The sequence below is a fragment of the Narcine bancroftii genome, chromosome 7 (genome assembly GCF_036971445.1).
Source record: "Narcine bancroftii isolate sNarBan1 chromosome 7, sNarBan1.hap1, whole genome shotgun sequence".
NCBI classification, from domain to species: Eukaryota; Metazoa; Chordata; class Chondrichthyes; order Torpediniformes; family Narcinidae; genus Narcine; species Narcine bancroftii.
In genome coordinates this window covers 181,298,453-181,326,379 of record NC_091475.1, presented here as the reverse complement: position 1 = coordinate 181,326,379, position 27,927 = coordinate 181,298,453, and the positions used below count along the sequence as shown (strand labels likewise).

Sequence of the window (27,927 nt, the reverse complement as noted above, 5' to 3'; positions counted from 1 at the left end):
CAACACATCCAAACATATATACAGCTCATCCAAACATATATTCAGCACATCCAAACATATATACAGCACATCCAAACATATATACAGCACATCCAAACATATATACAACATATCCAAACATATATATAGCACATTCAAACATATATACAACACATCCAAACATATATTCAGCTCATCCAAACATATATACAGCTCATCCAAACATATATACAACATATCCAAACATATATACAGCTCATCCAAACATATATTCAGCATATCCAAACATATATTCAGCACATCCAAACATATATACAACACATCCAAACATATATACAACACATCCAAACATATATTCATCTCATCCAAACATATATACAGCACATCCAAACATATATACAACATATCCAAACATATATACAGCACATCCAAACATATATACAACACATCCAAACATATATACAGCACATCCAAACATATATACAACACATCCAAACATATATACAGCTCATCCAAACATATATACAGCTCATCCAAACATATATACAACACATCCAAACATATATACAGCTCATCCAAACATATATTCAGCACATCCAAACATATATACAGCTCATCCAAACATATATACAACACATCCAAACATATATACAACACATCGAAACATATATACAACACATCCAAACATATATACAACACATCCAAACATATATACAACACATCCAAACATATATACAACACATCCAAACATATATTCAGCACATCCAAACATATATACAGCACATCCAAACATATATACAACATATCCAAACATATATACAGCACATCCAAACATATATACAACACATCCAAACATATATACAGCTCATCCAAACATATATACAGCTCATCCAAACATATATACAGCACATCCAAACATATATACAACACATCCAAACATATATACAGCACATCCAAACATATATACAGCACATCCAAACATATATACAACACATCCAAACATATATTCAGCACATCCAAACATATATACAGCTCATCCAAACATATATACAGCTCATCCAAACATATATACAACACATCCAAACATATATACAACACATCCAAACATATATACAGCTCATCCAAACATATATACAACACATCCAAACATATATACAACACATCCAAACATATATACAACACATCCAAACATATATACAACACATCCAAACATATATACAACACATCCAAACATATATTCAGCACATCCAAACATATATACAGCACATCCAAACATATATACAACATATCCAAACATATATACAGCACATCCAAACATATATACAACACATCCAAACATATATACAGCTCATCCAAACATATATACAGCTCATCCAAACATATATACAACATATCCAAACATATATACAGCACATCCAAACATATATACAACACATCCAAACATATATACAACACATCCAAACATATATACAACACATCCAAACATATATACAACACATCCAAACATATATACAACACATCCAAACATATATACAGCTCATCCAAACATATATACAGCTCATCCAAACATATATACAGCTCATCCAAACATATATACAACACATCCAAACATATATTCAGCACATCCAAACATATATACAGCTCATCCAAACATATATACAGCTCATCCAAACATATATACAGCTCATCCAAACATATGTACAGCTCATCCAAACATATATACAGCTCATCCAAACATATATACAGCTCATCCAAACATATGTACAGCTCATCCAAACATATATACAACACATCCAAACATATATTCAGCACATACAAACATATATACAGCTCATCCAAACATATATACAGCTCATCCAAACATATATACAGCTCATCCAAACATATATACAACACATCCAAACATATATTCAGCACATCCAAACATATATACAGCTCATCCAAACATATATACAGCTCATCCAAACATATGTACAGCTCATCCAAACATATGTACAGCTCATCCAAACATATATACAACACATCCAAACATATATTCAGCACATACAAACATATATACAGCTCATCCAAACATATATACAGCTCATCCAAACATATATACAGCTCATCCAAACATATATACAACACATCCAAACATATATTCAGCACATCCAAACATATATACAACACATCCAAACATATATACAACACATCCAAACATATATTCAGCTCATCCAAACATATATACAACACATCCAAACATATATACAACACATCCAAACATATATACAGCACATCCAAACATATATACAACACATCCAAACATATATACAGCTCATCCAAACATATATACAACACATCCAAACATATATTCAGCACATCCAAACATATATACAACACATCCAAACATATATACAACACATCCAAACATATATTCAGCTCATCCAGACATATATACAACACATCCAAACATATATACAACACATCCAAACATATATACAGCTCATCCAAACATATATTCAGCACATCCAAACATATATACAGCTCATCCAAACATATATACAACACATCCAAACATACATTCAGCTCATCCAAACATATATACAACACATCCAAACATATATACAACACATCCAAACATATATACAGCTCATCCAAACATATATACAACACATCCAAACATATATTCAGCTCATCCAAACATATATACAACACATCCAAACATATATACAACACATCCAAACATATATTCAGCTCATCCAAACATATATACAACACATCCAAACATATATACAACACATCCAAACATATATTCAGCTCATCCAAACATATATACAACACATCCAAACATATATACAACACATCCAAACATATATTCAGCTCATCCAAACATATATACAACACATCCAAACATATATACAACACATCCAAACATATATACAGCTCATCCAAACATATATACAACACATCCAAACATATATACAGCACATCCAAACATATATACAGCTCATCCAAACATATATACAACATATCCAAACATATATACAACACATCCAAACATATATACAACACATCCAAACATATATACAGCTCATCCAAACATATATACAGCTCATCCAAACATATATACAACATATCCAAACATATATACAACACATCCAAACATATATACAACACATCCAAACATATATTCAGCACATCCAAACATATATACAACACATCCAAACATATATACAGCTCATCCAAACATATATACAACATATCCAAACATATATACAGCACATCCAAACATATATACAGCACATCCAAACATATATACAACACATCCAAACATATATACAACACATCCAAACATATATTCAGCACATCCAAACATATATACAGCTCATCCAAACATATATACAGCTCATCCAAACATATATACAGCTCATCCAAACATATATACAACATATCCAAACATATATACAGCACATCCAAACATATATACAACACATCCAAACATATATACAACACATCCAAACATATATACAGCACATCCAAACATATATACAGCACATCCAAACATATATACAGCTCATCCAAACATATATACAGCTCATCCAAACATATATACAACACATCCAAACATATATACAGCACATCCAAACATATATACAGCACATCCAAACATATATACAACACATCCAAACATATATACAGCACATCCAAACATATATACAGCACATCCAAACATATATTCAGCACATCCAAACATATATACAACACATCCAAACATATATACAACACATCCAAACATATATACAACACATCCAAACATATATACAGCACATCCAAACATATATACAGCACATCCAAACATATATACAACACATCCAAACATATATACAACACATCCAAACATATATACAACACATACAAACATATATACAACACATCCAAACATATATACAACACATCCAAACATATATACAGCACATCCAAACATATATACAGCACATCCAAACATATATACAACACATCCAAACATATATACAACACATCCAAACATATATACAACACATCCAAACATATATACAGCTCATCCAAACATATATACAACACATCCTACATATATTCAGCACATCCAAACATATATACAGCACATCCAAACATATATACAGCACATCCAAACATATATACAACAAATCCAAACATATATACAGCACATCCAAACATATATACAACACATCCAAACATATATTCAGCTCATCCAAACATATATACAGCTCATCCAAACATATATACAACATATCCAAACATATATACAGCTCATCCAAACATATATTCAGCACATCCAAACATATATTCAGCACATCCAAACATATATACAACACATCCAAACATATATACAACACATCCAAACATATATTCATCTCATCCAAACATATATACAGCACATCCAAACATATATTCATCTCATCCAAACATATATACAGCACATCCAAACATATATACAACATATCCAAACATATATACAGCACATCCAAACATATATACAACACATCCAAACATATATACAGCTCATCCAAACATATATACAGCTCATCCAAACATATATACAACACATCCAAACATATATACAGCTCATCCAAACATATATTCAGCACATCCAAACATATATACAGCTCATCCAAACATATATACAACACATCCAAACATATATACAACACATCCAAACATATATACAACACATCCAAACATATATACAACACATCCAAACATATATACAACACATCCAAACATATATACAACACATCCAAACATATATTCAGCACATCCAAACATATATACAGCACATCCAAACATATATACAACATATCCAAACATATATACAGCACATCCAAACATATATACAACACATCCAAACATATATACAGCTCATCCAAACATATATACAGCTCATCCAAACATATATACAACATATCCAAACATATATACAGCACATCCAAACATATATACAACACATCCAAACATATATAGAACACATCCAAACATATATACAACACATCCAAACATATATACAACACATCCAAACATATATTCAGCACATCCAAACATATATACAGCTCATCCAAACATATATACAGCTCATCCAAACATATATACAACACATCCAAACATATATACAACACATCCAAACATATATACAACACATCCAAACATATATACAACACATCCAAACATATATACAACACATCCAAACATATATACAGCACATCCAAACATATATTCAGCACATCCAAACATATATACAGCACATCCAAACATATATACAACATATCCAAACATATATACAGCACATCCAAACATATATACAACACATCCAAACATATATACAACACATCCAAACATATATACAGCACATCCAAACATATATACAACACATCCAAACATATATACAACACATCCAAACATATATACAACACATCCAAACATATATACAACACATCCAAACATATATACAGCTCATCCAAACATATATACAGCTCATCCAAACATATATACAGCTCATCCAAACATATATACAACACATCCAAACATATATTCAGCACATCCAAACATATATACAGCTCATCCAAACATATATACAGCTCATCCAAACATATATACAGCTCATCCAAATATATGTACAGCTCATCCAAACATATATACAACACATCCAAACATATATTCAGCACATACAAACATATATACAGCTCATCCAAACATATATACAACTCATCCAAACATATATACAGCTCATCCAAACATATATACAACACATCCAAACATATATTCAGCACATCCAAACATATATACAACACATCCAAACATATATACAACACATCCAAACATATATACAGCACATCCAAACATATATACAACACATCCAAACATATATACAACACATCCAAACATATATTCAGCACATCCAAACATATATACAGCTCATCCAAACATATATTCAGCACATCCAAACATATATACAGCTCATCCAAACATATATACAGCTCATCCAAACATATATACAACATATCCAAACATATATACAACACATCCAAACATATATACAACACATCCAAACATATATTCAGCACATCCAAACATATATACAACACATCCAAACATATATACAACACATCCAAACATATATACAACACATCCAAACATATATTCAGCACATCCAAACATATATACAGCTCATCCAAACATATATACAGCTCATCCAAACATATATACAACATATCCAAACATATATACAGCACATCCAAACATATATACAACACATCCAAACATATATACAACATATCCTAACATATATACAGCACATCCAAACATATATACAACACATCCAAACATATATACAGCTCATCCAAACATATATACAGCTCATCCAAACATATATACAACATATCCAAACATATATACAGCACATCCAAACATATATACAACATATCCAAACATATATACAGCACATCCAAACATATATACAACATATCCAAACATATATACAGCACATCCAAACATATATACAACATATCCAAACATATATACAGCACATCCAAACATATATACAACACATTCAAACATATATACAGCTCATCCAAACATATATACAGCTCATCCAAACATATATACAACACATCCAAACATATATACAGCTCATCCAAACATATATTCAGCACATCCAAACATATATACAGCTCATCCAAACATATATACAACACATCCAAACATATATACAACACATCCAAACATATATACAACACATCCAAACATATATACAACACATCCAAACATATATACCACACATCCAAACATATATACAACACATCCAAACATATATTCAGCACATCCAAACATATATACAGCACATCCAAACATATATACAACATATCCAAACATATATACAGCACATCCAAACATATATACAACACATCCAAACATATATACAGCTCATCCAAACATATATACAGCTCATCCAAACATATATACAACATATCCAAACATATATACAGCACATCCAAACATATATACAACACATCCAAACATATATACAACACATCCAAACATATATACAACACATCCAAACATATATACAACACATCCAAACATATATTCAGCACATCCAAACATATATACAGCTCATCCAAACATATATACAGCTCATCCAAACATATATACAACACATCCAAACATATATACAACACATCCAAACATATATACAACACATCCAAACATATATACAACACATCCAAACATATATACAACACATCCAAACATATATTCAGCACATCCAAACATATATACAGCACATCCAAACATATATACAACATATCCAAACATATATACAGCACATCCAAACATATATACAACACATCCAAACATATATACAGCTCATCCAAACATATATACAGCTCATCCAAACATATATACAACATATCCAAACATATATACAGCACATCCAAACATATATACAACACATCCAAACATATATACAACACATCCAAACATATATACAACACATCCAAACATATATACAACACATCCAAACATATATACAGCTCATCCAAACATATATACAGCTCATCCAAACATATATACAGCTCATCCAAACATATATACAACACATCCAAACATATATTCAGCACATCCAAACATATATACAGCTCATCCAAACATATATACAGCTCATCCAAACATATATACAGCTCATCCAAACATATGTACAGCTCATCCAAACATATATACAACACATCCAAACATATATTCAGCACATACAAACATATATACAGCTCATCCAAACATATATACAACTCATCCAAACATATATACAGCTCATCCAAACATATATACAACACATCCAAACATATATTCAGCACATCCAAACATATATACAACACATCCAAACATATATACAACACATCCAAACATATATACAGCACATCCAAACATATATACAGCACATCCAAACATATATACAACACATCCAAACATATATTCAGCACATCCAAACATATATACAGCTCATCCAAACATATATTCAGCACATCCAAACATATATACAGCTCATCCAAACATATATACAGCTCATCCAAACATATATACAACATATCCAAACATATATAAAACACATCCAAACATATATACAACACATCCAAACATATATTCAGCACATCCAAACATATATACAACACATCCAAACATATATACAACACATCCAAACATATATACAACACATCCAAACATATATTCAGCACATCCAAACATATATACAGCTCATCCAAACATATATACAGCTCATCCAAACATATATACAACATATCCAAACATATATACAGCACATCCAAACATATATACAGCACATCCAAACATATATACAACATATCCTAACATATATACAGCACATCCAAACATATATACAACACATCCAAACATATATACAGCTCATCCAAACATATATACAGCTCATCCAAACATATATACAACATATCCAAACATATATACAGCACATCCAAACATATATACAACACATCCAAACATATATACAACATATCCAAACATATATACAGCACATCCAAACATATATACAACACATCCAAACATATATTCAGCACATCCAAACATATATACAACACATCCAAACATATATACAACACATCCAAACATATATACAACACATCCAAACATATATACAACACATCCAAACATATATACAGCACATCCAAACATATATACAACACATCCAAACATATATACAACACATCCAAACATATATACAACACATCCAAACATATATACAACACATCCAAACATATATACAACACATCCAAACATATATACAACACATCCAAACATATATACAGCACATCCAAACATATATACAACACATCCAAACATATATACAACACATCCAAACATATATACAACACATCCAAACATATATTCAGCACATCCAAACATATATACAGCTCATCCAAACATATATACAACACATCCAAACATATATTCAGCACATCCAAACATATATACAACACATCCAAACATATATACAACACATCCAAACATATATACAACACATCCAAACATATATACAACACATCCAAACATATATACAACACATCCAAACATATATACAACACATCCAAACATATATACAACACATCCAAACATATATACAGCACATCCAAACATATATACAACACATCCAAACATATATTCAGCTCATCCAAACATATATACAGCTCATCCAAACATATATACAACACATCCAAACATATATTCAGCACATCCAAACATATATACAACACATCCAAACATATATTCAGCTCATCCAAACATATATACAACACATCCAAACATATATACAACACATCCAAACATATATACAACACATCCAAACATATATACAACACATCCAAACATATATACAGCACATCCAAACATATATACAGCTCATCCAAACATATATACAACACATCCAAACATATATTCAGCACATCCAAACATATATACAACACATCCAAACATATATACAACACATCCAAACATATATACAACACATCCAAACATATATACAACACATCCAAACATATATACAACACATCCAAACATATATACAACACATCCAAACATATATACAACACATCCAAACATATATTCAGCTCATCCAAACATATATACAGCTCATCCAAACATATATACAACACATCCAAACATATATACAACACATCCAAACATATATACAACACATCCAAACATATATTCAGCACATCCAAACATATATACAGCTCATCCAAACATATATACAACACATCCAAACATATATTCAGCACATCCAAACATATATACAACACATCCAAACATATATACAACACATCCAAACATATATACAACACATCCAAACATATATACAACACATCCAAACATATATACAACACATCCAAACATATATACAACACATCCAAACATATATACAACACATCCAAACATATATTCAGCACATCCAAACATATATACAGCTCATCCAAACATATATACAGCTCATCCAAACATATATACAACATATCCAAACATATATACAGCACATCCAAACATATATACAACACATCCAAACATATATACAGCACATCCAAACATATATACAGCACATCCAAACATATATACAGCACATCCAAACATATATTCAGCACATCCAAACATATATACAGCTCATCCAAACATATATACAACACATCCAAACATATATTCAGCACATCCAAACATATATACAACACATCCAAACATATATACAACACATCCAAACATATATACAACACATCCAAACATATATACAGCTCATCCAAACATATATACAGCTCATCCAAACATATATACAGCTCATCCAAACATATATTCAGCTCATCCAAACATATATACAACACATCCAAACATATATACAGCTCATCCAAACATATATACAGTTCATCCAAACATATATACAGCTCATCCAAACATATATACAGCTCATCCAAACATATATACAGCACTTCCAAACATATATACAACACATCCAAACATATATACAACACATCCAAACATATATACAACACATCCAAACATATATACAGCTCATCCAAACATATATACAGCTCATCCAAACATATATACAACACATCCAAACATATATTCAGCACATCCAAACATATATACAACACATCCAAACATATATACAGCTCATCCAAACATATATACAGCTCATCCAAACATATATTCAGCACATCCAAACATATATACAACACATCCAAACATATATACAACACATCCAAACATATATACAACACATCCAAACATATATACAGCACATCCAAACATATATACAACACATCCAAACATATATACAGCTCATCCAAACATATATACAACACATCCAAACATATATTCAGCTCATCCAAACATATATACAACACATCCAAACATATATACAGCTCATCCAAACATATATACAACACATCCAAACATATATTCAGCACATCCAAACATATATACAACACATCCAAACATATATACAACACATCCAAACATATATACAACACATCCAAACATATATACAGCACATCCAAACATATATACAGCACATCCAAACATATATACAGCACATCCAAACATATATACAGCACATCCAAACATATATACAGCTCATCCAAACATATATACAACACATCCAAACATATATTCAGCACATCCAAACATATATACAACACATCCAAACATATATACAGCTCATCCAAACATATATACAACACATCCAAACATATATTCAGCACATCCAAACATATATACAACACATCCAAACATATATACAACACATCCAAACATATATACAACACATCCAAACATATATACAGCACATCCAAACATATATACAGCACATCCAAACATATATACAGCTCATCCAAACATATATAGAACACATCCAAACATATATACAGCACATCCAAACATATATACAACACATCCAAACATATATACAACACATCCAAACATATATACAGCACATCCAAACATATATACAACACATCCAAACATATATACAACACATCCAAACATATATACAACATATCCAAACATATATACAACACATCCAAACATATATACAGCTCATCCAAACATATATTCAGCACATCCAAACATATATACAGCTCATCCAAACATATATACAACACATCCAAACATATATTCAGCACATCCAAACATATATACAACACATCCAAACATATATACAGCTCATCCAAACATATATTCAGCACATCCAAACATATATACAGCTCATCCAAACATATATTCAGCACATCCAAACATATATACAGCTCATCCAAACATATATACAACACATCCACACATATATTCAGCACATCCAAACATATATACAACACATCCAAACATATATACAGCTCATCCAAACATATATTCAGCACATCCAAACATATATACAGCTCATCCAAACATATATACAACACATCCAAACATATATACAACACATCCAAACATATATACAACACATCCAAACATATATACAACACATCCAAACATATATACAACACATCCAAACATATATTCAGCACATCCAAACATATATTCAGCACATCCAAACATATATACAACACATCCAAACATATATACAACATATCCAAACATATATACAGCACATCCAAACATATATACAACACATCCAAACATATATACAGCTCATCCAAACATATATACAGCTCATCCAAACATATATACAACATATCCAAACATATATAAAGCTCATCCAAACATATATACAGCACATCCAAACATATATACAACACATCCAAACATATATTCAGCACATCCAAACATATATACAGCACATCCAAACATATATACAACACATCCAAACATATATACAACATATCCAAACATATATACAGCACATCCAAACATATATACAACACATCCAAACATATATACAGCTCATCCAAACATATATACAGCACATCCAAACATATATACAACACATCCAAACATATATACAACACATCCAAACATATATTCAGCACATCCAAACATATATACAGCTCATCCAAACATATATTCAGCACATCCAAACATATATACAGCTCATCCAAACATATATACAACACATCCAAACATATATTCAGCACATCCAAACATATATACAACACATCCAAACATATATACAGCTCATCCAAACATATATTCAGCACATCCAAACATATATACAGCTCATCCAAACATATATACAACACATCCAAACATATATACAACACATCCAAACATATATACAACACATCCAAACATATATACAACACATCCAAACATATATACAACACATCCAAACATATATTCAGCACATCCAAACATATATACAGCACATCCAAACATATATACAACATATCCAAACATATATACAGCACATCCAAACATATATACAACACATCCAAACATATATACAGCTCATCCAAACATATATACAGCTCATCCAAACATATATACAACATATCCAAACATATATACAGCACATCCAAACATATATACAACACATCCAAACATATATACAGCTCATCCAAACATATATACAGCTCATCCAAACATATATTCAGCACATCCAAACATATATACAGCACATCCAAACATATATACAACATATCCAAACATATATACAGCACATCCAAACATATATACAACACATCCAAACATATATTCAGCTCATCCAAACATATATACAGCTCATCCAAACATATATACAACATATCCAAACATATATTCAGCACATCCAAACATATATACAGCACATCCAAACATATATACAACACATCCAAACATATATTCAGCTCATCCAAACATATATACAGCACATTCAAACATATATACAGCACATCCAAACATATATACAGCACATCCAAACATATATACAACATATCCAAACATATATACAGCACATCCAAACATATATACAACACATCCAAACATATATTCAGCTCATCCAAACATATATACAGCACATCCAAACATATATACAACACATCCAAACATATATACAGCACATCCAAACATATATACAACATATCCAAACATATATACAGCACATCCAAACATATATACAACACATCCAAACATATATACAGCTCATCCAAACATATATACAGCTCATCCAAACATATATACAACACATCCAAACATATATACAGCTCATCCAAACATATATTCAGCACATCCAAACATATATACAGCTCATCCAAACATATATACAACACATCCAAACATATATACAACACATCCAAACATATATACAACACATCCAAACATATATACAACACATCCAAACATATATACAACACATCCAAACATATATACAACACATCCAAACATATATACAACACATCCAAACATATATTCAGCACATCCAAACATATATACAGCACATCCAAACATATATACAACATATCCAAACATATATACAGCACATCCAAACATATATACAACACATCCAAACATATATACAGCTCATCCAAACATATATACAGCTCATCCAAACATATATACAACATATCCAAACATATATACAGCACATCCAAACATATATACAACACATCCAAACATATATACAACACATCCAAACATATATACAACACATCCAAACATATATACAACACATCCAAACATATATTCAGCACATCCAAACATATATACAGCTCATCCAAACATATATACAGCTCATCCAAACATATATACAACACATCCAAACATATATACAACACATCCAAACATATATACAACACATCCAAACATATATACAACACATCCAAACATATATACAACACATCCAAACATATATTCAGCACATCCAAACATATATACAGCACATCCAAACATATATACAACATATCCAAACATATATACAGCACATCCAAACATATATACAACACATCCAAACATATATACAGCTCATCCAAACATATATACAACATATCCAAACATATATACAGCACATCCAAACATATATACAACACATCCAAACATATATACAACACATCCAAACATATATACAACACATCCAAACATATATACAACACATCCAAACATATATACAGCTCATCCAAACATATATACAACATATCCAAACATATATACAGCACATCCAAACATATATACAACACATCCAAACATATATACAGCACATCCAAACATATATACAGCACATCCAAACATATATACAGCTCATCCAAACATATATACAACACATCCAAACATATATACAACACATCCAAACATATATACAGCACATCCAAACATATATACAGCACATCCAAACATATATACAGCTCATCCAAACATATATACAACACATCCAAACATATATACAACACATCCAAACATATATACAGCACATCCAAACATATATACAGCTCATCCAAACATATATACAACATATCCAAACATATATACAGCACATCCAAACATATATACAACACATCCAAACATATATACAACACATCCAAACATATATACAACACATCCAAACATATATACAACACATCCAAACATATATACAGCTCATCCAAACATATATTCAGCTCATCCAAACATATATTCAGCACATCCAAACATATATACAACACATCCAAACATATATACAGCTCATCCAAACATATATACAGCTCATCCAAACATATATACAGCTCATCCAAACATATATTCAGCTCATCCAAACATATATACAGCTCATCCAAACATATATACAACACATCCAAACATATATACAGCACATCCAAACATATATACAACACATCCAAACATATATACAACACATCCAAACATATATACAACACATCCAAACATATATACAGCACATCCAAACATATATACAACACATCCAAACATATATACAACACATCCAAACATATATACAACACATCCAAACATATATACAGCTCATCCAAACATATATTCAGCTCATCCAAACATATATTCAGCTCATCCAAACATATATTCAGCACATCCAAACATATATACAACACATCCAAACATATATTCAGCTCATCCAAACATATATACAACATATCCAAACATATATACAGCACATCCAAACATATATACAACACATCCAAACATATATACAACACATCCAAACATATATACAACACATCCAAACATATATACAACACATCCAAACATATATTCAGCTCATCCAAACATATATACAGCTCATCCAAACATATATACAACACATCCAAACATATATACAGCTCATCCAAACATATATACAGCACATCCAAACATATATACAACACATCCAAACATATATACAACACATCCAAACATATATACAGCACATCCAAACATATATACAGCTCATCCAAACATATATACAGCACATCCAAACATATATACAGCTCATCCAAACATATATACAACACATCCAAACATATATACAGCTCATCCAAACATATATACAGCTCATCCAAACATATATACAACACATCCAAACATATATACAGCACATCCAAACATATATACAACACATCCAAACATATATACAACACATCCAAACATATATACAGCACATCCAAACATATATACAACACATCCAAACATATATACAGCACATCCAAACATATATACAACACATCCAAACATATATACAGCACATCCAAACATATATACAACACATCCAAACATATATACTGCTCATCCAAACATACATACAACACATCCAAACATATATACAGCACATCCAAACATATATACAGCACATCCAAACATATATACAGCACATCCAGACATATATACAGCACATCCAAACATATATACAGCTCATCCATATATACAGTGGTTTACCACATTCACCCCTTAAAGAGAGTCCGGGAGAGTGAAGTGAATTAAAAATTCTTACAAATTAAATCTTTCAGATGGTCTGGTCTGCCACTGCAACCATCTGTGGTGCAGGTGTTGAATCTTAGTTGGTTGGGACACCTGTATGTTGCTGTCAGCGTTGGGTTGGTGTATGCGTGATGCCAGATCTGACACGTCATCCACTGGGGCAGGGGTAACATGCCATGACACCAGTGGATCATGGGTTGTGGTAGATGAAGGGGGTGCGAAGTGGTCAGAAATGGTCTTGGGGACTCCTGAGGGAGCCAGGTCCCAAATGGAGATTATGTCCTCGTGTCCATCAGGGTATGCCACATAGGAGAGGAGATGGACCCCTTCGACCAGTGGGTCAGACTTATGGCTCATCATATGGCTTTCGGAGTAGAACTGACCCTGGGGACGTTAACCAGGATGGCAGTGTGGTCCCTGAAGCGGCTTCCTGGGGAAGGAAAATATCCTTTCATGTGGAGTGGCATTAGTGGTATACATAGGAGCGATCTGATTGAGTGGAGTGCATCGGGGAGGACATCTTGCCAGTGGGAGACTGGAAGGCCTCTAGACCTCAGGGCTAACATTCTCCCTTTCCACCTGCCTGTTCCCTCAGTGCCATGCTTCTTGCCAGCAGGTACTGACACAGCTTATCACTTATAAAAGATGACCCCTGGTTGCTACGAATATAGCAGGGATACCTGAACAAGGTGAAAGGATTGCTCAAGGCCTTGATGACTGTGGCAGTGGTCATAACCGGGCAGGGGATGGCCAACAGGAAATGTGAGCACTTGTCGATGACGTTGAAGAAGAACACGTTGTGGTCAGAGGACATGAGGGGCCCCTTGAAATTGATGCTCAGACGTTCAAGGGGACAGGTGGCCTTTATTAGTCGCGCTCTGTCTGGTCGATATAAGTGCAGTTTGCACTGGCAATTTCTGGTCATGGTCCTGTACGCCTCAATGGAGTAAGGTAAGTTGTGGACTTCGATAAAGTGGAAGAACCTGGTAACCTGGGGTGGCAGAGGTCATTGTGAAGAGCACATGTTCTGCGGGATAGGGCAACTGGAGGTTCATTGAGTTTCATGGGCTGGTACAAGGTATCATAATTGCAGGTGGAAAGTTTGATTTTCCACATCAATATCTTATTATTTTTGATTTTACCTCGCTGCTGATTGTTGAACATGAACGCAACTGCACATTGGCTGGTCAGCAAAGTAAATCTTTTGCCAGCAAGGTAGTGTCTCCAGTGCCCTACTACCTCAACAATGGCCAGGGCCTCCTTCTCGGCTGAGGAGTGTCGAATTTTGGAGGAGAAAAAGGCTTTGAGTCTGCCAACCTGGATAAGGGTGGCAGCCAGGTTGAAGTCGGACACATTGATCTCTACCTGAAATGGAGTGGATTCATTGCGGCCCTGGCAATGTCTATCTTGATGCTATTGAAGGCCGCATGCCTCTGACATCAGGGGAAAAGAAATGGATTTGATGAAGGGGGCAGGCCTTGTCTGCATAACTGGGAACCCATTAGGCACAGAAGGAGAAGAACCCCAGGCACTTTTTCAGAGCCTTGAGGCTGTGTGAAAGGGGGAGTTCCAAAAGAGGACGCATGTGGTTGGGATCAGGGAGAATGGCTCCGTTCTCTAGGACACAGTCAAGGATGGCAAGGCGAGTTGTGTGAAATACACACTTATCCTAATTGTATGTGAGAGTTGAGGAGTTTGACGGTCTGGAGGAATTTTTGGAGATTGGCGTCATGAACCTGCATGTCATGGCTGCAAATGGTGATGTTGTCCAGATACGGGAATGGGGCCTGGAGCTCATACTGGTCTACCATGCAGTCCATCTCCCGCTGGAAGACCGAGACTCCATTGGTGACTCCAAAGGGAACCTCAGGAAATGGTAGAGGCATCGATCTGCTTCAAAGGCAGTGTATTGGCGGTCCTCTGGGTGGACGGGGAGCTGGAGGTATGCCAACTTTAAATCAATAGTGGAGAATACCCGATATTGAGTGATTTAATTTACCATGTCGGATATGCGGGTAAGAGGGTACACATCCAGCTGCATATATTAATGGTCTGGCTATAGCCAATGACCACTCTGTGTTTCATCCCATTCTTTACTACACCACTTGGGCTCTCCAGGGGCTGGTGGTAGCTTCAATGATCCCCTCATTCAGAAGCTCCTGTACCTCCGACCTAATAAAGGCCCTGTCTCCGGCACTGTGTCGCCTACTTGTGGTGGCAACGAGTTTACAGTCGGGGTGAGGTTAGCGAACAGCGGTGGAGGGTTGAAAAGCCGCAGGTCATGCGCAGTGGGCAATCTGAGGATTGCTGGCTATAAACAATGGGAAGAGAGGCCGGTAGATTTCCGTGGGTGAAGCACAGTGGGTGGTTTAAAAACTGCATGTTATAGTCAGCGAGGGGTGGATGAGGCCCATCGTACTCTGTCGTGACAGTCTTAAGGTAGCATTGAAAATCCAGCCCCAGCAGCACAAAGCTGCAGCATCATGAGGAGTTTAAAGTCTGTGCCCTGTACAGTCAGAATCACTACGCAGTAGCTGCAGACATATGCTGTTTGGAACTTGGAGGGCAAAAAGACATAGTGGTTTATTGGCGAGGGAGTAGCACTGCAACGTGTCAGGGTGGATGAAGCTCTCCATGCCTGTCGAACAGACAGCTCATCACGTGACCGTTTACCCCGATGTCCATCATCGATCTGGCGAGTTGGTGAGGGCTCCCTTGGACTAGCGTGATGGAGAGCAGTGTTCAGTCACTGTCAGGCTCTGTAGATACAGAGTAGTGTTTGGATGTTCAGTCCCAAGATGGCAGCCCCTATGGCTAGCACTTAGCGCTGCTGGGTTGGGAAGTTGGCGGTGTCAAAGATGGCGGTTCCCAAGGCTCGCACACGGCAATGTCAGGTCGAGAAGATGGTGACCCCCCATGGCCTGCATGTAGTGCTGCTAGGTTAGGTGGCAACCCAGATTTACACACCTTAGCATAGTATCCTTTCTTCCCACAGTTAGTGCAAACTGCATCTTTCACTGGGCAGTGTTTTCTCAAGTGTTTGAGCAGGCCGCAGAAGTAACACTTCGGGTGTTCGCAGAGTACAACAGCTCTGGTCGCGTCCCTGGCAGATCGTTGCAGTATGCCACAGGCTTGTAGCTTTTCCACTTCCCAAGATGACGGTGCCTGTGTTTACCACGAGGCGGCTGCATTGTCAGCTGAGTATGTGTCCATATTTTGGAGGGCCACCTCTAGTGTGTCCACAAGCTCGACTGCCTTCTGTAAATTGAGATCACTCTTTTCCAACAATCTCTGCTGGATGAAGCTGGATCTTATGCCCGTGACACAGGCATCTCTGATCAGGCCCTCCATGTTCACCATGGGCATCACAGCCCTGTAGCCGCAGGCCCGTCCGAGGGCTCGCAGGGCCTGAAGGTACTTGGCACTCGATTCCCTGGGTCGTTGCTTATAGGTAGTGTAAGGTAAAACATCATGAGATGGGAATGTGTAGGGAGTTACCCTGTACAAGGCTGTAACAAGAAGGGGAGGTGTCCTTGTACTCCTGTTAGGTAAAACATCATGAGATGGGAATGTACAGGGCTGTAACAAGATGTGAATGCATCCTTGTACTTACAAGATAAGAGAGACATTGATGGATTGAGAGGCAGGAAGCTAGCAGGGAAAGGATAGCAACAGTTTTAGTCATTGGACAAGTAATGATATGATGATGTTCTAAGCACATATCCAAGGGTATAAAAAATCACCATTTTGCTGATAACGGCAGAATGCATTCTCCGACTAACATGGTTGGTCGCAAGTGTTACAATCCGGTAATAAAGAACAAAGAACCCTGATTTCGACTCAGCCTGGTGTTTGTCTCACTCATTCATGAACAAAGCAGACCCAACAGTAGCCAGGAGGTGCCAAGAGAGACCTCAGTTACCTTCCTCTGGTACTGGCTTTTCAGTATGTCCATTGCTGATGGGTATGACTGGGCATCCCTGATCATCGAGTATAACAGGAGCCCGACCTGGGAATGTAGTACTTGCAGCCTGTCATTCTCTGATCGGACGATATCAGAGGAGGCCTGCAGAAATGCTTCGAAGCAATGCAGACAGAGTTCAAAGGTGCTGGATGTGGGCCGAGGACCAGCTTTTCTGCATTCAAGATCTGCTCCATTATCAAAAAAACTGTAGTGAATAAAATTGATGCATCATCAATAACTTCAAAGATTAGAAGTTGTAGAGAAATTGATTGGCTTTTATTCACAACAGAATGGATGTCCGTCCATGCTGGTCGACTGTCCTAGCCTGAGGAGGGGGCTGTGGCACCATTGCCTCAGGCACAGTCAGCAAGGGGGATGTCCTAGTACATCCAAACATATATACAGCACATCCAGTGGTTTACCAAACCCATTTAAGAAAAAAATATTTAATATGTGGCCATTCAGAGACAGTTCACTATTTTGCAGTCAAGTAAAAAAAAATAAGCACAGAAGATAGTTTGGATGGTAAGCCAACACTTCATTGTATGAACTTATGCACAACTTTGCATAGTTCTATGGCCTCAAAAACATGAAACATTGGCCACTTTTGTTTCATCACTGTAGCTGAAATATTATTTAATGTATAAATGCTTCAAAAGGAATGAAGTAATGAATATATAAACCACACATCATCATTACTATTTCAAACTCAGAGATACATATAAAGATGCATTTGAACCCACCTCTGAGGTCCTTAATTTAGATTGCTTTTGATCCTTCATTTGGGTCTGGATTGCAAGTTTCCATTGAGTGAGCAGATGTACCAGTAATTTTAAAGAGCTATCAAGGAGATTCTGTTGTGTATCATTAACTTCGCGAAGTAAAAAATTAGTGAAACCAAACAACACATCTTCTCGCCAATCAACCACATCAACCAGAAGACTCTGAAGAGAGTTTTGTGCAATGTGACGAAGTTCATCATCCATATGGATAGTTAGTCTAAAATGAAATTAGAAAGTATGAATAAAACATACAGTTTTTCCCATTTTAATATTGTTAGGGTAACAAATAGGATAAATTCAAATCCCAAACACAAAGGTTAGCTTATTAGAGAAATTCACAGGTATGTTTATGTAGGACTAGATGTTAATATACCTTACTGAACTCCAGAGACTTTCTCCGTGGACTTTGTGGGGTAGCCAAGTGAGTGGTGGCATCTTCTGGGTTATCAAGTGGGTGGCCTCCTTCCTCAGTGTTTCGCTGATAGACCCATAACACCTCTGGAGGGTTCAGCAGTGAATCCTGGTGTCCTGAGCTCATCTTCTAGATGCCATTTACTCACTTGGGGGCCCAGATGGAACCTTTTCTCCTCATCCAGAGCCACTGACTACCCTTTTCAGCAGCTCTGGAGAGACATTTGACTGCTTGTCACTGTATCTTTCCTTGCACTCTCAACTCCCAGAATAGCCTTGATGTCGATGTGGCTGCAAATCCTCTGCAGCCTACTTCAACCAGTTGGACCCTTACCTTCCAGCCACGTTGCTGCACATCAGCTGCAAGCTCAGCGTACCTCTGTTTCTTGCGCTATTAGGCCTCCTCCACTGTATCCTCCCAGGGCATGGTAAGCTCGATGATGTAAACAAGATGGAGTGAGGCTGACCACAACACAAGGTCTGGTCTGAGGTTGGTTTCCACGATTTCATTTGGGAGAAGAGCCTCTGGCTTGTCTGCCGCCATCTTCCAATCATGTGCCCTGCCTAACCTCCCAGAGTTTGATCTTGATGTGGCGATTTCAGCTTGACCTTCACCTGCTGCAAGAAACCATAGCATCTGGTTCTGACACCAGGTGTATCAGCCTTGAACGAGGCTGGTCTTGCAGCCCACCAAAATAAGTTTTAATGTTGCTGAAGTTGGGCAGAGGGAGCATGTAGGGTCCTCTTCATACCACTGGCTGAGATTCATGGCAGTCAGCAAGACATCGTATGCAGGCCTAATGGTGAAGCTCACTTTGAATGTCTCCATCTCCCACACCTCATTCCAGGAAAATCTTCCTTTTTTCCACTCCATCCCATCTCGTCCATTGCCTTTGCCTTTCCTGAGCAACAGCCTTTGCATACTTTACTGCCTCCTGCCAACATATCTCCTGCGTCACAAACCTGTGCCTCTGAGATGGAGCAGTCTTGTTCCAGACTGTTGTACTGGCCCCAAGACCATTCCTCTCTTGCTGCACTCAGCCCATGATGTCCCTATGCCTGAGTGCTGCCTTTTGCTTGCTTAGTTGCTTCTGATGGAATCCATTTCCTCCCAGCATCCTGGATGACAGCAGCTTGAGCTACAACTGGATCACTCGCCTCTGTTAACATCATCTCCAGCCTTACCTTGGCGCATTTATATTCCTCTGAAAAACTGGAAATGGATAGGTCTAAGATTCCTTTACTAAAGGTGGATAAAACCCTGAGATTCAATGTCTTGCACAAAGAATTTCAAAAGAAGTACAGTTGCTGCAGAGATTGTTGACCTATTGGTTGAAAGATTTCAGAACTTGCTAAATTCAAGTAGGATTGAAAAACAGCCAAAGCATTCAAAAATGGAGGAAGACAGGTAGGGAATTATATTACATTTAGTTTAATATCCATTGTTGGCAAGATGGCAGAGTCATTAATCAAAGAAAAAATAACCAATCATTTAGGGAAGTAGAATATAATCAAACCTGAGTGAAAATGTGGCAAATGGAGTTTAATGTGTGGAAATATGAGTTCATGTACTTTGGTCAGTGGAAACAAATGGCAGAAAGATTCCAAATAAGTGAAATCCATTTAATGGCAGGATCTTTAACAGCACTAATGTGCAGAGGTATCTGGGAGTTCAGGTGCATAGAGCTCCATGAAATTAGCCATGCAAGTATTTAGTGTTGTGTTATGTCAAAATGAATGACTTGAAAAAAAGTACAAAATATTTAATTTGCAATAAAAACTGATTTTAAATTATCTTAAATAATTCCATCTGAAATCAAAACACCTACCTTGCCAGTAAATCGATCAATTCCAGTTTTGACATTCCATCAGGGATTATTCGTGGAATGGCTGCTACACTGGTTCTGAAAAGGTCAATTTTTGGTTTCCTCTCCCCTCTGAATTGATGTAAAGAACAGTTCATTGATGATATTAACAAAATAATATTGCAAGTTTACATTCACCTGATTAACTATTTAGAAAATACAAGTCAAATAATAGTACATTGATTTCCACAAAATCTTAAAACAAAAGAAATCTCAGATCTTAATTTGAATAATGTGACCTGTAACAAATCCCATGTCATTATAAATGGCATATAAAAGGTATTAGCTACCTTGGCCTTCTTCTAATTTCTCAATTCTGTTTAAACTTCCTTAAACTGTATTTTTTAATTCCAATCATTAAGATACTCCAATCACTAATCTACACTTGCATGTCGAAACATTTATACAAATAAATTGACAAAAAGCATGCACTGTATCACATTATTCACTTACACCATTTCAAATTGAAAAATGAAACAGTACATAAAAATGGTTCCATTCTTTCACCATCAACTCCAGCTTACGTGATCATGTCTTCAGGTTCTTTGTTCAGTATCTGCATATTTGTCAACATCATACAGCGCCCAACCTCTTTATCTAGATGCCTTAAGATGCTATCTAGAGCTTTTCTTAGTTGCGGATAGTACAGAGACATTCCTGTTGAGTTGAGGGCAGATGTTACTTCAGGATAGGTTAGATAGAATTGAATAATCATGTTCTAATTGTTTTAATTCCTTTTGCAATTATTCAGTAATGAAAAATAAGTTACATCAGAAGCTGGATATCCCAAATAAAAGCAGAAGATGTTAAAAATATTGAGAAAGTCTGATTGTAACTGTGAGAAATGAAAAGTTGGCCAACTACTTCATAGTTGTGGGTGGGAGATGTAGCTTTGGTACTCATATGGTGTGACTCATGATGAAGAGGAGGGTGTACTTGGCAGATGGGAGTGGGTGGAGAGTCGAGGGCTTGCATGAGTTTACAGTTTGGTGGATCAGAGAATGCCTGGTTGGGAAACTGCTGGGTAGTGTAAAAATACAATGCTGGAGAAACTCAGTAGGTCAAACAATGTCCTTTATATAGCAAAGATAAAAACACATAACCGACATTTCAGGCTTGATGAAGGGCTCAAGCTGCTGAGTTTGACTGCTGAGTTTCTCCAGCATTGTGTTTTTACTTCAACCATGGTGTCTCAGACTTTCATGTGTTATGGGTTATATTATATTTTATATTATATATAAATGTTTTTAAAAGAGATAGATATGGGGGGTTTATTGTAGGTCACCACAAACAGAGTAACACTTCACATCTTATTTAAAATGCAAGAGCTTTGCTGAAAGAGAGACTTCATGTCCACAGTGACTTTACAGAAACTTTGAAAAATGCCTATTGAGACTTTACAAGTCCCTGTTAATTGGACTGATGCTGTGGAGTAAATGGATTATTGTTTTGAAAGAAGCAGATGGCCAGGCAGAAATTAATTCCGGTGCTGAAATCTGACTGGTTGCAGTTTGCTGTTCCAAGAGGGGTCATGTGGTTTTGCAAGCAGAAAGAGAAAAAAGACCAAACAGGCTTTCCCAGAGAGAGAGAGAACTGACTTCTGCAGTGGCTTTTGGAAGACCTCATTTTGAAGACAGGTTGTGAGTTCTGAGTTTAGCCTGTTGAAAAATCTTTGTAGTCCTTACAAGAGGAAATGGTTGGCTAGAGTGTTTCTCCTGAAATAAGGGAAACAAGAGGAACTTTGTGGTGACCTGGAAGAAGTTGTTATCATTTCAAAAACCCATGATGGAGCAAGTTTCTTCGGCAAGACACTGAAGTACTGATTGTGGGAAATCAGTTTGTGTGTGTCCAACAAGCAACAAATCTCTCTCTGAAACCAACAAGAACCTTCCTGAGTGGTAACTAATTATCTTTAAGCACAAGAGCCTGGTAAAAATTCAAATATATTAACTTCTATGCACAGTATAAGAATTGCCTGATACTGGTGAACTTGGAGGAGTGAGAAGTGAGATTGGACTGTGAATCAAAGAACTTTTCTGAACTTACACACACATTATACACACATGCACTTAGAATTAGAAGGGGTTAAGTTAATAGTAATAAGTTAAAGTTAAAGATAATAACTTTTATTTAAGTAACCATTTGTCTTGGTGAATTTCTATTGCTGCTGGGTTTTGGGGTCCTCTGGGCCCGTAACAAATGTTTTACTTCTGACTGCTGGGTGGTGGCTGGTTAGGTGAATACTGTAAGCTTGTTTGGTGCTTAGTTCTAAGGCAATGGAGAAAGGTAAAGGAAAGCCAGATAAGAGAACACCCAAAGGTTGCTTTCCCAAGTTGGGTTCATTGCTGCCATAGAGACGCACTTCAAAGTTCCAGAATGGACTTCTAGATGTAAACAAAGAATTGCAAAGGAACTAATTGGGTCAGAAAGCAAGTGTGGGTAAAAATGCAAGTCAACATTTCTGACCTGGACCCATTCTACCTATAGATACTATCTGACCTGCTGATTTTCTTCAGCAATTCTTTTTATTTTGAATATTTAATAGTTTTTAAGGTTTAGACATGGTAACTTACAGCTTGGCAGCAATACTCGCCACAAGCTGACATCAATTTCCACTTATCCATGTAATATCTATGCAAATTTACATCTTCAGCAATTCTTTATTTACGCGGGATTCTAGCATCTTCAGACTTTGTGTTTCTCTTTCTGACTTCTAGAGGTAACTTGGAAGCCTTTGCAAATTTTGGGGCTCTCCATGCATAAGAATACCTAATGCTAGAGGACCCATGTGAAAATCAGAGACTGAACAGCCAGCATAAAATTCTGCATTTGCAAGTTTCAAGTCACGCTACATAATTTTTTTAATATAAAAGGTTAGAACCAGAGATTACTACAGAATTATAAACAGGCCCTTCAGCCTATCTAATATTCTGCCTAATCCCATTGACCTGCACCCAGACCATAGTTCTCCATTCCCCTCACTAACATGTACCTATCCAAGTCGTTCTCAAATTTTGAAACCAAGCCCACATTCCTCACTTCAGCTAGCAGCTCATTCCATACTCTCACCACTCTCTACATGAAGAAGTTCCTCCTAGTGTTCCCTTTAAACATTTCACCTGTCACCCTGAACACAGGGCCTCTAGTTCTTGTCTCACCTAACTTTAGTAGAAATCACTAACCTATCATTTTTGCCTCTTCTTCTGTAAGTGTTTTACTCAAGTAAGTTTTCTTCACTCTGAGCGTGTTCCCTGATGGAAGTATAGCTCCTGTGTTTGGCATTGGTGGTTCTCCATCTTTCTGCTGCAGATTGTCAGCAATCACAAGAAAAGCCCTTAAACCGATGTTCATTCTCTGTGAATTATAATGCAATAGTAGAAATTAATATTTTAACATGAAATAACAACCTTCCTAAAAATTACAACCATTATCATACCAATATGTGGTAATCACTTTATCAGGATGGAATCCCGAATATCTTATCAATTTCTAGAAAATTTCAACTGTTAATAATTTTTTTAGTTCAAAATAGTCTTGCTATTATTTAAATATTTAAAAACACGTTTCAAAACAAGTCTTAGCAAGCAACCCATGACAAATAGTTAACTCAAGGTGAATTGACATTTTTCAGAAATGGCTGCGCAGCTGAGAAGAATATCAAGGTAGTAGTTGTTGAAAAACTCAAGATGGTTGTTTGCATCAAATGGTATATATAAAGGTAGACTATTAAGTATATTTTGAAATGAGCAGCTGGAAGGGACTGAAATCGACATTGCATCTATAATACTGGTGTAATATTTATAGTTTTCCAAAAATTCAACTGTGGAATGTTCTCGTTCATTGCAGTTCCAAGCTTGAATATGGAATTGTTTTGGAACCAGGATAGTCTCAATTACAGTATATGCTATGGTATAGGATATCTCTGTATAGGACAATCCCACACAATTTAATGTTAGTTTTGAGTGATACCCTTTGAATAAGATGACCCACGCAAATCCGGCATTTACCACTGACCAGTGGATGCTGTTAAAAGCAAATCAATGAATAACAAATTATCATTCAAAGGTTTAAATTTTATTTGGATATTTTAAAATACACCACTGTTGGCTCCTGTTTGAAGCCCGTCTTAAGCTGACAACTGTCAGACCGGGTGGATGGACCCTGCGAAGGAGCGTTGAGAAATTCGTAAATAACTAACAGGGCAAGCATGAAATTGCAGTGGAACATGAAACTTTGCAGATGCTGTGACTGTAGTAAAAACATACTTAAATGCCGGAGGAACCATGCTTCCAGCATCCATAGGAGACAAAGATATATCGCTGATGATTTGGGCCTGAGCCCTTCTTCAAGGAATAAGCAGAATGAGCCAGATGCAGGACATCTAAGAGTACAAACAATGCTGGCTGGGGGAGGAATCCATACCAACAAAAGATGTTAATTGGATATGATAAGGGGAGAGGTGAGAAATGATTTTCATCATGTGCAAAAGGAGACAGACAGAGGTGGGGAAGGCAACCGG

At 35.7% G+C, this 27,927-nt stretch overlaps 1 protein-coding gene across 13 annotated transcripts in view; it reads right to left on the bottom strand.

Annotated features, from left to right (window-relative positions):
- Positions 1–27,927, bottom strand: part of LOC138739469 (protein furry homolog) — a 446,682-nt gene that overhangs the window by 217,949 nt on the left and 200,806 nt on the right. For all 13 annotated transcript variants that reach the window (XM_069891583.1, XM_069891588.1, XM_069891589.1 and 10 more), the window contains 4 exons: positions 26,591–26,762; positions 23,933–24,065; positions 23,373–23,480; positions 21,094–21,349 (listed from right to left, as the gene is read on the bottom strand). In XM_069891583.1, coding sequence (XP_069747684.1) covers positions 21,094–21,349; positions 23,373–23,480; positions 23,933–24,065; positions 26,591–26,762 — 669 coding nt within the window. The remainder of the gene's footprint in view (positions 1–21,093; positions 21,350–23,372; positions 23,481–23,932; positions 24,066–26,590; positions 26,763–27,927) is intronic.